The sequence below is a fragment of the Besnoitia besnoiti genome, chromosome VI, assembly GCF_002563875.1.
Source record: "Besnoitia besnoiti strain Bb-Ger1 chromosome VI, whole genome shotgun sequence".
NCBI lineage: Eukaryota > Apicomplexa > Conoidasida > Eucoccidiorida > Sarcocystidae > Besnoitia > Besnoitia besnoiti.
The window spans coordinates 2,915,545-2,930,984 of record NC_042361.1 but is presented as its reverse complement, the minus strand read 5'-3'; the positions used below and the strand labels follow the sequence as shown (position 1 = coordinate 2,930,984).

The following is a 15,440-nucleotide window of genomic DNA, read 5'->3' as shown; positions in this document are numbered from 1 at the left end:
TCGACATTTTGAAACAAACACCGGATTGGCTGCAACCATGTCATCGGCTGCCCGGTGGCTCACTCGCCGCCGTGGTGCACTTGGTCCTTAGTCGAAACACGCAGACAGAAAAGCACCGACGAAATACAGGTAACGCCCTGTACTGAAAAATGCGTGCCTCGCGGCATGCGCTCCGTCGGCCTTGATGCCGATGCCACATCCACTTATCATACTCTCACGCAGAACAGAGCTGTTCTGTTCATCCTCAAGCCAGACCGCCGCATTGCCGACATCTGTCGCTTCCACATTATACGACGCTGTGTGTCGTCGACACGATCGGCGTGCCGCCTGCCTACACTGGTGATCCTGGGACAGGACTTATCGCACTCCTAGGAGATCCCCGGTTATCTGACGGGGTGGAGTCGTGACGGGTTAATATGGCATTTATCAATTCCGACTCAGAAACCTCTTGGGAAGCATATGCGCCACCCGAGGCCCATCATGTGCCCGCAATTGTCGCATCGCCTTTGCCCAGCAGGGTCGGTGCCGTCGTTTGAAGCCGACCACTCCGCGACCATTGTGGCCCAGTGTCTGACTCCACTGTTTGGATCTTCGTGCCAGCCACTGAAGAAGCGGTTGAATCCAATGCCCATGGACCGGTGAATGTGCCGGTAAAATATAAAAATGCTTCCGGCACATCAGGCAAAGCTTGTACGCCGCGAAACTGTCCCGACATCTGGCCGAAATGGGTTGAGCATGGTGCACCACCTTCAAACCTAGCGGCGGATATATTCCCGCTGATTGGCTTTCAACTCTACCTGTGGGCACGTCCAAGGTACGTCACACATTTCCACACTTACTACATAGTTAGACTTGTGGCTTCTGTGCGCCGCACAGATTCTTTCATGGTAAGTGTGTCTCCGGTTGCCATGGTCCGGGCGCATTTGTCTGACCAGCCTGCGCCGACCTACGCGACTGTATGCGTGTGACACTGCAGGTCCCCGGCAGTCGGTCTAGGCATGTAAGAATGTTTCGTTCTGACGTTTGTTAAACGACAGCACAAAAACATTCTTCGCACACGGTGGAATGATATCGGATGCCACCTCCGCGGCGTCCGCCCATTTTGGGGTCTCTCTGACTGCGTCGGCAACACTCTGTCCAGACGGATGTGTCTCTGCCCCCAGAGAAATGAGACAAAGAGGCGCCGCCGTCGCCTCTATGGTACCCAAGTGCACAGGTCTGCATGCTGCGATAAGCTCGCTTTGTTAGAGACTGTGCTGAAATGTCTTTCGAATCTCTGGCGCAGTGAGGCTCCCGAAGTGCCCGAGTCGCCACACCTAGGACACGGGACAGTGATAAAGCGTAACCGACTGTGCTCCGGCCTCTGCAGCACTTCTGGGGTCTTGTACACAGCGCTGGGCAGCCATCCCCGTACCTAAACGCTCAACGGCTTGGCTCCAGTCTTGCATCGGGGTCTTCACGAAACACGCGTCTACCTTACCTTGCATCAGCCGCTCGGTGTCGCGTTTGCCCGGAGATTCTGACCGACCGACAGGAAAAAATGGTCATCCGTCTCTACCAATAGAGCACTGTCGCATAGGTGACCGATCTCGGTCGGCGGCGGGCCCTTGGATCGGGGAGGGATCGCCGTGTTGAGCCACACTACGAACCTCGAACGCTAAACTGCTGCCGCTGGGTTCACTAGCGACTGTGCCTCCGGTACCTCGCCTCCCGCAGTCACTCGCCCTTGTTCTCTGAGGGGTTGGAAGTCCTCTCGATAGTGACACAGACGGCGTCGATACCGTTCAAGACGACATGTCACCTTTCGCGTCCCCTCGTCTGTGCTTTGACCCAGGTCAAAAAGAAAGTTATCCTCAACTCACAACAACTCCATTTGCTGAAGAAGCGAATGAAGCGGCATGAAGCGGATGGTGGATATAAGGGTCGAAGCCGAGGCAGAGCGCAGGTGAGACAAACTGCCCTCAATTCCCAACATGGTGACGAATCCGTATAGCATATATAGCGGCCGCCTTTCACAGCAGGAGAGTAAGTTTTCCTGTAGGAATCCGTCACAGGTGAATTTTTTTCGTTCGTCTGACGTGTGGTTGATGCAGAGCTACAGCAGTGTCGGGGCTATGGACCAGTACGAGGAGAAAGCAGGCGCAGGACGCATGATCTACATGGTGATCCGGAGAAATGTGACCGGAAGGACGAACGGGCCATCCAAGCCCGTGTACAACTACTTGGTGTCAAATATCCCATGGTTGGTCACCGCGTGGACTAACGAAGATATAATTGGTCGCGGAGGGGAAGAAACGGGTACCCCAAGACGAGCTACTTGGCAGCCCGGCAGAAACAGGCAATAGCAGTGACGAGGGTATCACTGACACGTAGACGCTAAACAAAACAATTTCGCTTTTCCAACACCAGTTGGACACGGTGACGATAGCGATTGGTCTACACCGAAGAAGGGTTGAAGACCGATGGAAGAACGACGACGCGCGCGGAGCGATCTAGGCGTGGCAGGCACTAACGCTGATATGAGCGCAGAATCGGGCAAACAACTTTTAGGCATCGTTCCCCGCCGCACGCACGCTGAAAAGCGACTAGAAGAGGTAGAACGTCAGCGTACCGCCGTGAAAAGCAAGGTAGCCCGCTACCGACAGCAGAGGAAAAAAAGAAGAGAAGTGCCGACGGCGGCTGCGAATGCATCACAGAAACCGGAGAACCTTCCACCCGTGTTGCCCAGACACACGGGGTCTGGTGGCTCTATCGGAGGCACGCAAGATACTGACAGGCGTCAGCTCGCGCTGCCAACGAGAAGAGAGGTGCCAAACGTAATAGGCCAGGTAGGGCTATTCGCCATTGTGGTTATATTCAGTCCCCCGTTCCAGCAGTATCGCTGATCCGGAGATCATTGCGAACAACTCCAGGCAGGGCCACAGACTGTCTGACTGTGGCACATTCGGTGGGTGCAGCATGCGGCCTCATCGGAGCAGTCCCCTTTGTGCGGAGGGCGCAGATAATTGTATTTGGATTGACTAAAGATATTGCCAAATAGGTAGCGATGAACGCTCCAGAGACTGGCGCAACGGTATCTCGTTCCTCAGTGGTTCAGCTTGTTATGCAGGCGTTGTCCTCCGGCTTTAGGCGGCGCACGGGGGGGGGATCATGTCCAGCGGCTTTGCACACGAGTCAAGAGGAATGTTGCTACGTGACTGTCCCCTGTTTCCAGTCGGGCTGGAGAGCCACGCACGGCGAGCGCATCCAGGTTTCGCCGCAGAGGATGAAAGGAGGTCCCCCACCCCCCGAGTTTGGAGGCGTGGAGGGTGGGGACCTGCAATGTCAGGGGAATAAGCTATTGGTGGCTGAACTGTAGATGGGCATCGCCAGAAAACTCCGTGATGCGTCTCTCGTGATGCATCACCTGCTCTACCAGGTCGGCATCCGCACAGACACATGGTGAAAAAAAAGTTGGTCATGTGGACTCATTCTTGGCTGCTGCGAGAAATGCGAGAATGGCCGACCATTAGTGACACTACGAGTCCTGTAGTGGCATGTCCAAATATGTCGCATACAAAATCCTGGTGATTCTCAAACCGTGCGCAACGTCGTGCAGGACTGGCGTTCTGGCCGTCTCAGCATCGAGGACCTTCCGCGCCTCACGGCGTACTCAGGAAAGTGACCTGGGTTTGGTGTGTGCGGCAGAATATGAGAAAAGCAAATCGGCATCAAGTCCGTGTGCTGGCCTCGGAGTCGGGTAGATCGCTAAGACGAATCCTGCAGAAACGCCTCAGCGCACAACCGTACCGGTGGTGAACGCGATCAGCGCCTTCCTTGCTTTCCTGGACGAGTCAAATGTTACGGGGGCGTATGGCGCGCAGCAGATTGTCGTTTCCGACGTGGCACTGTCGCTGCTCACATCAACGGGGCTGGTAACACAAGAGACCACTGACCGGAAAGGTACGTGTTCCACAATAGGCACGAAACCGACAGCGCATGATCAGCGAACGGAAAATCGTTCACGACGCGTAACCACCTGTCCAGGGGAGGGCGGCATGGAAAGGACAGTATGCCCCGGTTGCTGGCCGACACGCAAGTTTCGTGGACATTACAAAAGAGGAATCGCCTCCACGAAGCCGAAACACATCACCACAGGAGCGGTAATTCCGCAGTCGCACGCTTGTGAATGCGAGAGTGACCGTTTGGCTCTCAGTCGAATGACGGTCTCACACGTTCAGCCGAACACCCGTAAAGCCTGAAGACCTTGGATGTACACGGAGCGCACGAACACGATGGCGGATTCCTGTTGGAACCACACCCCACGGGGAATGTGGTCAGTGCGGATATTTCTTCAACGCTCTCAGCACCTGGTGGCGCGTCTGCTCACTGACCACTGCGTAGTGCCTTTGTCATACCAGATGAAGTTGCATGCGCGGACCTAAAGGGTCGTCTGTGCAACCCTATCGTAGTCCAGCCTAGAACGGGAGCGCGGTGATGGTTCGCAAGACAGCTGTTCTCTCCGTGCATTGCCATGGATGTCATGCCTTTCGGTGGCTGTGTAGAAGTGCATGTGGTTTTCAGACGATAGGCGAGAGCAAGTCTTAGAACGCCACCGTTCTGTCCGCGCTTGGACAGCGAACAGCCCAACTCGATATACAAGAGAAGACCAGACTGACGAGGCCAGGGCGCCCACCAACGGCGGCGTAGCTGCGGGTCATGAGCAGGAGAGCGCCGACACGCTGCCTGTGTTGAGACTGTCACCAGCGTCGTCCAGAGCCCATGGTGATAGGCAACATCACGCCGGTTCGAATCGCTCAGAGCTGGGAACACCCACCAACAGAGACATCCCAACAAGGCAGGTACCATCACCAGTAAATCCGACGTTACAGGAGCTACTTAGCGATATCGCTGGAGCCGCAGCATTTACTTACGACGACGGCGATACACCTTGGTGGCCTGTTGACCTTGAACGAAAATAGCACACGGGCAAAAAACACCGCCTTCCGGACGGGGTGGAGGAACCGGTTTTGGCGAGCCGTTGGATTCAAATCACAAAATCGTGTCAGCCGAGACAGCGCATCCTTGGGGGGAAACAGCCACGAACCGTGCGCATCGTGCTAGCACTCTAGGCCATCAAACCTCGCGAGGACAAGTCCTGGCGACAGCGCGCGAGGTGCGGCTCACGTCCCCTTGCAGGGTCCTCCCCATGCGCCGCAGATCCCTTGCAAGGATCACGAATAAGGAATTTCACAGGTTCAGGGCCTGCTTGTACTCGCAAGAAAATGCCGTAGGAGGTGACCTCTTCGTTGTCGCGCGACGTACGTGTGAATCCTCAATCTGTTGAAGACTGACGTGTCTAAAGGTCCCCGACGACAAAATGAGGGGTGTGGGTAACGCTGATGTTATAGAAGCTCCGTATGGCTAAATCCTAGCTCTCAACCCCGTCAAAGAGCCGCCAGCACTGTTCATTCGGACGGCTAGCTATGCGCACGGTTCTCCGTGAGTAGCCACCTATTCGAAATTGACTAGCATGCCCTATTGACGCGTTCGTACGATGGGAGCAGTTCTGGGGGACCTTGCAGAGCTGCTTAGCTGCCAGTGCAAAGACACATTTCTGTAGGGCATTTGCCGCCGGAGAGGAGCGCCCACGCGCGTACACACACGCAGCACACAACTGACAGTTGGCGCGGATGTCGTTGTCGGATCCGAGCCAGTGAATCGCCATATTGAAGCGGTACAGCACCGGTGTAGAATTCTCGACTAGTCGATGATGGGGGAGAGAGATACGTGCTCCGAAGCTGCAGGATCTGTTGCTCTTTTTCCACTCTCCGCCGTCCTGGCCGCCCCCCCCCCTTCCCTCGCCCTATCCAGCTTATCTCGTTCACTGAATGTCCATCGTGTGTCGGGGCAGCGAGACCCTCACATTGCACCTTCGCAGTGGATGTTCTACTCGTCGGTCGACGGGGTGCGAGAGCTGTTTCTTGCACACAGGATAAGCGATATATTGTTCGCACAGGTTAGGCATCCACGGGGCTATGGTTACGCTGAAAGGCAGGCTAGGACGTAGCACTTTAAGCCGCCCGCTCGCTACGCGTTACACGCATCGGTTCCCACCTCTAGCCAGCCTGCGTACAGGTGGGATGCGTCGCGTAGCCGCGGTTTTACCTCCGACGCAAAGGCGCCCATATTTCTACCGCAGCTGTTACGATAACAATAAACATCCCAATCGCTCCTCGGCGGGCAGCATTTTGCATAAATAGCCTTGGCGACAAGTAACTTAGAACCGGTACCCCACTTAGTATCACTTCTAAAATATCCTTGGGTGGAACATGGCAAAACAGCTGGAGGAGACCGAAGTTAGTATTCTAGAAACTAGGCCAAAGTGTGGTTGCACAGAACTAACGTAGAGCACGATAGTTATGGCCGTTATTCAGGTCGTCTGTGTGGTAGATGGGCACGGAAGCCACGGAGAGACGTACTGGAAGCCCGCCGTGCTTCACACGCCAGTATTGATACCTAAATCTCTGCTTCGACCTTACGTCTCTCATTGACAAGTGGCCTGAGCCTGACTTCCTTCTCTCGCGCTTCGGCTACGGCCGCAGCTCTCAAGCAGCAAGGCCCCTGTTCATGAAGTCGGCTTTGCTTCGTTAGCTGCACGTGCATTAACGCGTTCGGCGTCAAATGTCTCTTCTCCGCAGCTTGCTGCGGATCCGTGTGAACGCCAGAATTTGTAATAAAAATTGAAAATATTCTAGAACTTGACCACGTCGGGCCAAGACGTGAGTTTGACTAGTCCATTTAGAAACAGCGTCTACGTCAGGTTTGCCCGTTACCGTTGTTTTGACAGTGGAAGGAAAAAACCACACGTATATTGCGAGCTTGACACAAAACAAATGTTAACGAGCAGCTTCCTTTGCCGCAAGCGCATGCTACAGCTATCCTGAAACTATTCTATCACGATGTGACAGAATGTGATACTGAGGAGCGCACCGGCGGCCCAACTGACTAGAGTCATCGTCAAGGGGAATGCTACGGGTAGTTCGAGAACTTAGTGAAGAATCGGGAGCCCCAGGACTGACGACGCCCCCCGGGGAAGCCGACCCTGACTGAGACGAATGCACTCTGAAGAAGAAGCGAGTATCTCTACCACTTCGTAGTGACTCACCTCTCCTGGAGTCACTCCTCTACTTACACTTCACAAATAACACGTCATACGCGGTTGTACTTAGTATTGATTTCCGTCCCCCCTAAGAAAGGCTTCTGCGCCCTCTGTTGGCACTGGAGCTTCTTTTTTCTATTCGCGCCATGATCAGTCCCCCTGTTTCCTCCTCGGGGAGAGTTGATACCCCATGCGCGAAAGACGCCGTCCCAGTCGGTTGCGGTATCAGCCGGCGGTTCCGGCCGTGCGTTGCAGCCAGAGGGTTTTGACCTTCCAGAGCTGCACTAGGCGAGGTGAATCGGAGTTGGCTTACACGGCCGGACTGCGCGGCCGCAGTGGATGGTAGGTGCATGAATACTCCTTCGAGACGGCTACGCGTTTCCGGCTGCCTGGGACGGCTGGCACTTTCGCCTACAGTTGCATCTGGTTTCGCTCCGGCTTGAGCCGTCACTCCCCCCGGGCCCGATTTTGCAAAGGCTTCTTCAGCCCAAGGTATCTCGCCCAATGAGTCGTGACCCTTTCTCATGCTTTTTCGCGGCTCGGAAGCACTTTTCGCGGGCCCGATTCCACGCGTAGGCGCTCCTAAGTTCCTGGACGCCCATCGGCATTCTTGCATTCCAGCAATCATGAGGCTATTCGCGGCGACGGCGCGTCCTTCAGATGCGTGCGTGAGCATTCCGTTATACCAGTCTCCCAGTCGCGGGATATTACGAACGGTGTGCGCACACTCACTGCCCTGCGTCTCTGACAGCGTGGCACCGCTGCTCCACGCCGAAGCCCCAGGACTTACCCCCCACTGACGCAACTCACCCTCCGTCCCTCCAGCGGACCCCGAGCTGAGCAATCCGGAATCGCCTAAAACATTACGGAACCCGCCTAACAGGTCGTCGTTTCCGCCCCCATCTTGCATGCCACGCCGCTGACCTGCTGCGGCCAGGCCACCATGCCCGCAGTCACCCGCCGAGGTGGCACATGGCCGACCGCCGTCGGATGCCGCAGGCGGCGGCCAATGACCACGCAGCTGTTCGTGACCGTCTCCGCCAGCCTGCCTGCCGTGCTGCCCCACCGCCGGCTCCACAGCTGAGTGCCCAGGCAGCCCCATGTCTGTCGCCGCTTGGCTGTCTCGACTCGCAGTCGGTCCCCCCATCGGCGCCGGCACCGGCTGTCCCGCACCGTCCGCACCAGGCGCCCCCGCGCCTGGGCGGGGCACTGCGCTGCCTCCGCTACCGCCTCTCTCTGCAGCCGCGTTCGCGACGGCGTCAGCCGCGCCTGCGCCCGAGGCGTCTCGCGACGAGAGGCCGACACTGCCCGACTGGCTCAAATGGCTGACACTGCCCGACCGGCTGAAATGGCCGACACTGCCCGACTGGCTCAAATGGCCGACACTGCCCGACTGGCTGAAATGGCCAACACTGCCCGGAAACTGCTTGTCGAATTCCAGTTGGTCGGGCCACCACGGTGGCGACACGGCAAACTCGGATCCAGGTCTGGCCGCTCTGGAGTCGGCTAGGTCGTTGAGCAGCAGCTCTAAGGCGTTCGCAGATCCGTTTGCATCTGACGTGCCGCCCCACTGGTATGCCGAGGCCGGGGACGCATGCCCGCAGTCACCCGCCGAGGTGGCACATGGCCGACCGCCGTCGGATGGCGCAGGCGGCGGCCAATGACCACGCAGCTGTTCGCGACCGTCTCCGCCAGCCTGCCTGCCGTGCTGCCCCACCGCCGGCTCCACAGCTGAGTGCCCAGGCAGCCCCATGTCTGACGCCGCTTGGCTGTCTCGACTCGCAGTCGGTCCCACCATCGGCGCCGGCACCGGCTGACCCGCACCGTCCGCACCAGGCGCCCCCGCGCCTGGGCGGGGCATTGCGCTGCCTCCGCTACCGCCTCTCTCTGCAGCCACGTTCGCGACGGCGTCAGCCGCGCCTGCGCCCGAGGCATCTCGCGACGAGAGGCCGACACTGCCCGACTGGCTCAAATGGCCGACACTGCCCGACTGGCTGAAATGGCCGACACTGCCCGGAAACTGCTTGTCGAATTCCAGTTGGTCGGGCCACCACGGTGGCGACACGCCAAACCCGGATCCAGGTCTGGCCGCTCTGGAGTCGGCTAGGTCGTTGAGCAGCAGCTCTAAGGCGTTCGCGGATCCGTTTGCATCTGACGTGCCGCCCCACTGGTATGCCGAGGCCGGGGACGCATGCCCGCAGTCGCCCGCCGAGGTGGCACATGGCCGACCGCCGTCGGATGCCGCAGGCGGCGGCCAATGACCACGCAGCTGTTCGTGACCGTCTCCGCCAGCCTGCCTGCCGTGCTGCCCCACCGCCGGCTCCACAGCTGAGTGCCCAGGCAGCCCCATGTCTGTCGCCGCTTGGCTGTCTCGACTCGCAGTCGGTCCCCCCATCGGCGCCGGCACCGGCTGACCCGCACCGTCCGCACCAGGCGCCCCCGCGCCTGGGCGGGGCATTGTGCTGCCTCCGCTACCGCCTCTCTCTGCAGCCACGTTCGCGACGGCGTCAGCCGCGCCTGCGCCCGAGGCGTCTCGCGACGAGAGGCCGACACTGCCCGACTGGCTCAAATGGCCGACACTGCCCGACTGGCTGAAATGGCCGACACTGCCCGGAAACTGCTTGTCGAATTCCAGTTGGTCGGGCCACCACGGTGGCGACACGCCAAACCCGGATCCAGGTCTGGCCGCTCTGGAGTCGGCTAGGTCGTTGAGCAGCAGCTCTAAGGCGTTCGCGGATCCGTTTGCATCTGACGTGCCGCCCCACTGGTATGCCGAGGCCGGGGACGCATGCCCGCAGTCGCCCGCCGAGGTGGCACATGGCCGACCGCCGTCGGATGCCGCAGGCGGCGGCCAATGACCACGCAGCTGTTCGTGACCGTCTCCGCCAGCCTGCCTGCCGTGCTGCCCCACCGCCGGCTCCACAGCTGAGTGCCCAGGCAGCCCCATGTCTGTCGCCGCTTGGCTGTCTCGACTCGCAGTCGGTCCCCCCATCGGCGCCGGCACCGGCTGACCCGCACCGTCCGCACCAGGCGCCCCCGCGCCTGGGCGGGGCATTGTGCTGCCTCCGCTACCGCCTCTCTCTGCAGCCACGTTCGCGACGGCGTCAGCCGCGCCTGCGCCCGAGGCGTCTCGCGACGAGAGGCCGACACTGCCCGACTGGCTCAAATGGCCGACACTGCCCGACTGGCTCAAATGGCCGACACTGCCCGACTGGCTGAAATGGCCAACACTGCCCGGAAACTCCTTGTCGAATTCCAGTTGGTCGGGCCACCACGGTGGCGACACGCCAAACCCGGATCCAGGTCTGGCCGCTCTGGAGTCGGCTAGGTCGTTGAGCAGCAGCTCTAAGGCGTTCGCGGATCCGTTTGCATCTGACGTGCCGCCCCACTGGTATGCCGAGGCCGGGGACGCATGCCCGCAGTCACCCGCCGAGGTGGCACATGGCCGACCGCCGTCGGATGCCGCAGGCGGCGGCCAATGACCACGCAGCTGTTCGTGACCGTCTCCGCCAGCCTGCCTGCCGTGCTGCCCCACCGCCGGCTCCACAGCTGAGTGCCCAGGCAGCCCCATGTCTGTCGCCGCTTGGCTGTCTCGACTCGCAGTCGGTCCCCCCATCGGCGCCGGCACCGGCTGTCCCGCACCGTCCGCACCAGGCGCCCCCGCGCCTGGGCGGGGCATTGCGCTGCCTCCGCTACCGCCTCTCTCTGCAGCCACGTTCGCGACGGCGTCAGCCGCGCCTGCGCCCGAGGCGTCTCGCGACGAGAGGCCGACACTGCCCGACTGGCTCAAATGGCCGACACTGCCCGACTGGCTCAAATGGCCAACACTGCCCGGAAACTGCTTGTCGAATTCCAGTTGGTCGGGCCACCACGGTGGCGACACGGCAAACTCGGATCCAGGTCTGGCCGCTCTGGAGTCGGCTAGGTCGTTGAGCAGCAGCTCTAAGGCGTTCGCAGATCCGTTTGCATCTGACGTGCCGCCCCACTGGTATGCCGAGGCCGGGGACGCATGCCCGCAATCACCCGCCGAGGTGGCACATGGCCGACCGCCGTCGGATGCCGCAGGCGGCGGCCAATGACCACGCAGCTGTTCGTGACCGTCTCCGCCAGCCTGCCTGCCGTGCTGCCCCACCGCCGGCTCCACAGCTGAGTGCCCAGGCAGCCCCATGTCTGTCGCCGCTTGGCTGTCTCGACTCGCAGTCGGTCCCCCCATCGGCGCCGGCACCGGCTGTCCCGCACCGTCCGCACCAGGCACCCCCGCCCCTGGGCGGGGCATTGCGCTGCCTCCGCTACCGCCTCTCTCTGCAGCCACGTTCGCGACGGCGTCAGCCGCGCCTGCGCCCGAGGCGTCTCGCGACGAGAGGCCGACACTGCCCGACTGGCTCAAATGGCCGACACTGCCCGACTGGCTGAAATGGCCGACACTGCCCGGAAACTGCTTGTCGAATTCCAGTTGGTCGGGCCACCACGATGGCGACACGGCAAACTCGGATCCAGGTCTGGCCGCTCTGGAGTCGGCTAGGTCGTTGAGCAGCAGCTCTAAGGCGTTCGCGGATCCGTTTGCATCTGACGTGCCGCCCCACTGGTATGCCGAGGCCGGGGACGCATGCCCGCAGTCACCCGCCGAGGTGGCACATGGCCGACCGCCGTCGGATGCCGCAGGCGGCGGCCAATGACCACGCAGCTGTTCGTGACCGTCCCCGCCAGCCTGCCTGCCGTGCTGCCCCACCGCCGGCTCCACAGCTGAGTGCCCAGGCAGCCCCATGTCTGTCGCCGCTTGGCTGTCTCGACTCGCAGTCGGTCCCCCCATCGGCGCCGGCACCGGCTGACCCGCACCGTCCGCACCAGGCGCCCCCGCCCCTGGGCGGGGCATTGCGCTGCCTCCGCTACCGCCTCTCTCTGCAGCCACGTTCGCGACGGCGTCAGCCGCGCCTGCGCCCGAGGCGTCTCGCGACGAGAGGCCGACACTGCCCGACTGGCTCAAATGGCCGACACTGCCCGACTGGCTCAAATGGCCGACACTGCCCGACTGGCTGAAATGGCCAACACTGCCCGGAAACAGCTTGTCGAATTCCAGTTGGTCGGGCCACCACGGTGGCGACACGCCAAACTCGGATCCAGGTCTGGCCGCTCTGGAGTCGGCTAGGTCGTTGAGCAGCAGCTCTAAGGCGTTCGCGGATCCGTTTGCATCTGACGTGCCGCCCCACTGGTATGCCGAGGCCGGGGACGCATGCCCGCAGTCACCCGCCGAGGTGGCACATGGCCGACCGCCGTCGGATGGCGCAGGCGGCGGCCAATGACCACGCAGCTGTTCGCGACCGTCTCCGCCAGCCTGCCTGCCGTGCTGCCCCACCGCCGGCTCCACAGCTGAGTGCCCAGGCAGCCCCATGTCTGTCGCCGCTTGGCAGTCTCGACTCGCAGTCGGTCCCCCCATCGGCGCCGGCACCGGCTGTCCCGCACCGTCCGCACCAGGCGCCCCCGCGCCTGGGCGGGGCATTGCTCTGCCTCCGCTACCGCCTCTCTCTGCAGCCACGTTCGCGACGGCGTCAGCCGCGCCTGCGCCCGAGGCGTCTCGCGACGAGAGGCCGACACTGCCCGACTGGCTCAAATGGCCGACACTGCCCGACTGGCTGAAATGGCCGACACTGCCCGACTGACTGAAATGGCCGACACTGCCCGGAAACTGCTTGTCGAATTCCAGTTGGTCGGGCCACCACGATGGCGACACGGCAAACTCGGATCCAGGTCTGGCCGCTCTGGAGTCGGCTAGGTCGTTGAGCAGCAGCTCTAAGGCGTTCGCAGATCCGTTTGCATCTGACGTGCCGCCCCACTGATATGCCGAGGCCGGGGACGCATGCCCGCATTCACCCGCCGAGGTGGCACATGGCCGACCGCCGTCGGATGGCGCCGGCGGCGGCCAATGACCACGCAGCTGTTCGTGACCGTCCCCGCCAGCCTGCCTGCCGTGCTGCCCCACCGCCGGCTCCACAGCTGAGTGCCCAGGCAGCCCCATGCCTGTCGCCGCTTGGCTGTCTCGACTCGCAGTCTCTCTACCCGCCGGCTCCGTCTGACCAGTTGTGGCGGCGAACCCTCTCGGGAGATGCTGTTGTCGAGGATTTGGAGCATCCCGCGTGCCTTTGTCCGGAGCTGGCGAGTCTTCTGCTGGCTTTTTTAGGCTCGTTGGGTGATCGATGTGTGAGGCGCGTAAGCCAGGTACAGCCCGCTCCCCTGGCCTAGACGCTTCGGGCCCAGTGCGTGTGCACGGTTGCGTGTTTGTTTGTTGTTGAACAAGACGGCCTGGCACCGAAGGACTGATGTCCATTGTCATGCAGGATCTGTGGCTAAACACATTCTCGCGAGTGTCACCCCGACGGTAAGGCGAACTTCGGTTCTGCACGCATGCGCATCCTGCCGCCTGGCCTTGAATTGCAGGAGTATCTCCATGCATCGCGACACTTTCAGGAGACGTCAGGCCGGCACAAGGGCCGGATGTTGATATTGGCGCTATCCGCGGGCTTCGACTGTCTGAATATTCTAGATTCTGTCTCCCGGCGGGATCTGAGGGCAAGCAGCGGCGAACCGACCCGCCGCCGAAAGGATGTCACGCACGATGCAAGGCTTACCCAGTAACGCGCTGCCAATCAAATCACAGAGATGCACGACAATGTTCAGATGATATCCGGTTTGGCCATCACACAAGAATGGACTGATCATCACGCATCATGGCAGCATCAATTTCAAATGCAGTGCTTGCGGTTCCATCCATCCCAACAAGTCAGCACCTGAGCATCAAGGGACTGCCGGTGGCAACTGGATAAACTGTCAAAAAGCCGCCAAGATTTCGTCTGCAGCTCCAATGAGAAGGACAACCCGAGCCAGTCTTCCGGTCAACCGGTAGTTCCAATGCCAACACGCAGAGCCCACCTGTGGTGACGCGGCATGTCACCAGAAGACCCACTAAGCAGAACGGATGTTTTCCTGATGCGCGCTACGTGAGTTTTGTGCAGTGAGCGGTGTCTTCCCCACGGTCATTCCCACCCTCGGGGCAATTTGCCGAGCCGCTCTTGGATGTAGCGATAAGTTTGGAAGGCACGTTTACGGCACGGCAAAGGACAACGTGTTCCGGAGGCGTCTGCATCATAGCCGACTCGCACCGGGACTAGATGCATGTTTCACACGATCTTTCCAGCAATAGGAGTCGCAGCCAGCGGGGCGTCGGCGTCATGCCTGTTCGGCCTCCAACCTGCCACCTACAGCGCCGTTCCTACGTTCCATGTTAGGCACAAGTTTTCCTGTGACAATGGAATGCGGCTGCTAATTCGCGGCGACGACGGCTCCAGCGTACCTGTCAGAGACAGATCTTGCTGAGGGCTTAAAAGCACGCCTGGTGGTTTCCCGCAGGTATCGATGGTGGAAGCAAGATTATCTGTCGGGCTATCGTGGCGGTGGCTGCCACCGGCCTTGCCGTCCAATGGACTACGCCATACGACCGCCGGATGTACAGGAAAGAAGCAGGAGTGCAGTCCGTGTAAAGCTGGAGATTGTGCTTGCTTCCTTTCCTCCGCAACCGTGGCGCTCCTTTCTCCAATGGCGTCTCCTCCTTCCTGAAGGCCTTCTGTGATAACCTCAGAAGAAGATCTTCCTGACTTAACGTCACCCGGCTCCGCTGCGCTCGCGTGGCTCTCGAGAGGAAGTCGTAGTGAGGGCCGCTCTGCAATTTCCACCACTGGCAAAGCAGTGTTCGACAACGGCCTTGCCAATCCACCTGCAAAAGCAACATATACAGATGTGGGACCTGATATTAGATGACAAATATGTATGGATTCCGTAGACTCTGCAGGGTTGCGCGCGGGCAACAGCACTGGGTACGATATCTCACCTGGGTATCGGTCAGCATTCCCTGTTGTGTTCGCATATCTCCGGGGCGTATCGTTCAGGCTACTATTGTCAGCGCTGAAGAATCTCGAAACGCGTGCCCTTCCCGAGCTGTGTAACTGACACCGACGGTTAAGGCGTCTCCATGCGGCAACTGCAAGATGCCTGCGTAGCTGGCGCAGTGCTACCGGATGCAGTGTTGCATTTCTAGAAAATTCCTGTCAGCCTACCGCTACGGTGCTCCGGCCTTGCCAACTGATCTGCCCTAGTTTCCGTAGCTCTCGAGACACCTGTGGCCACCGTCCACTGCTCGTGCCACTCCGTGTCTCCACGCCGGGAATAGGCTTCCTCTGTTGATGCGCTCATGCTGTTGCCGTCGGGGATTGGCGACGTCCTCGTCGTAGTAACTGGAACTTCCACTTCT

General features: G+C 60.3%; 1 protein-coding gene across 1 annotated transcript; it reads right to left on the bottom strand.

The window, feature by feature from the left end:
• Positions 1-7,229: 7,229 nt before the first annotated feature.
• On the bottom strand, positions 7,230-13,855 carry BESB_068220 (uncharacterized protein; the record flags this gene model as incomplete). Its single annotated transcript, XM_029365215.1, has 2 exons — positions 7,230-13,699; positions 13,765-13,855. 2 exons carry the CDS (start codon positions 13,853-13,855, stop codon positions 7,230-7,232), a joined length of 6,561 nt encoding a protein of 2,186 aa, XP_029218798.1.
• Between the last annotated feature and the right edge of the window lie 1,585 nt (positions 13,856-15,440).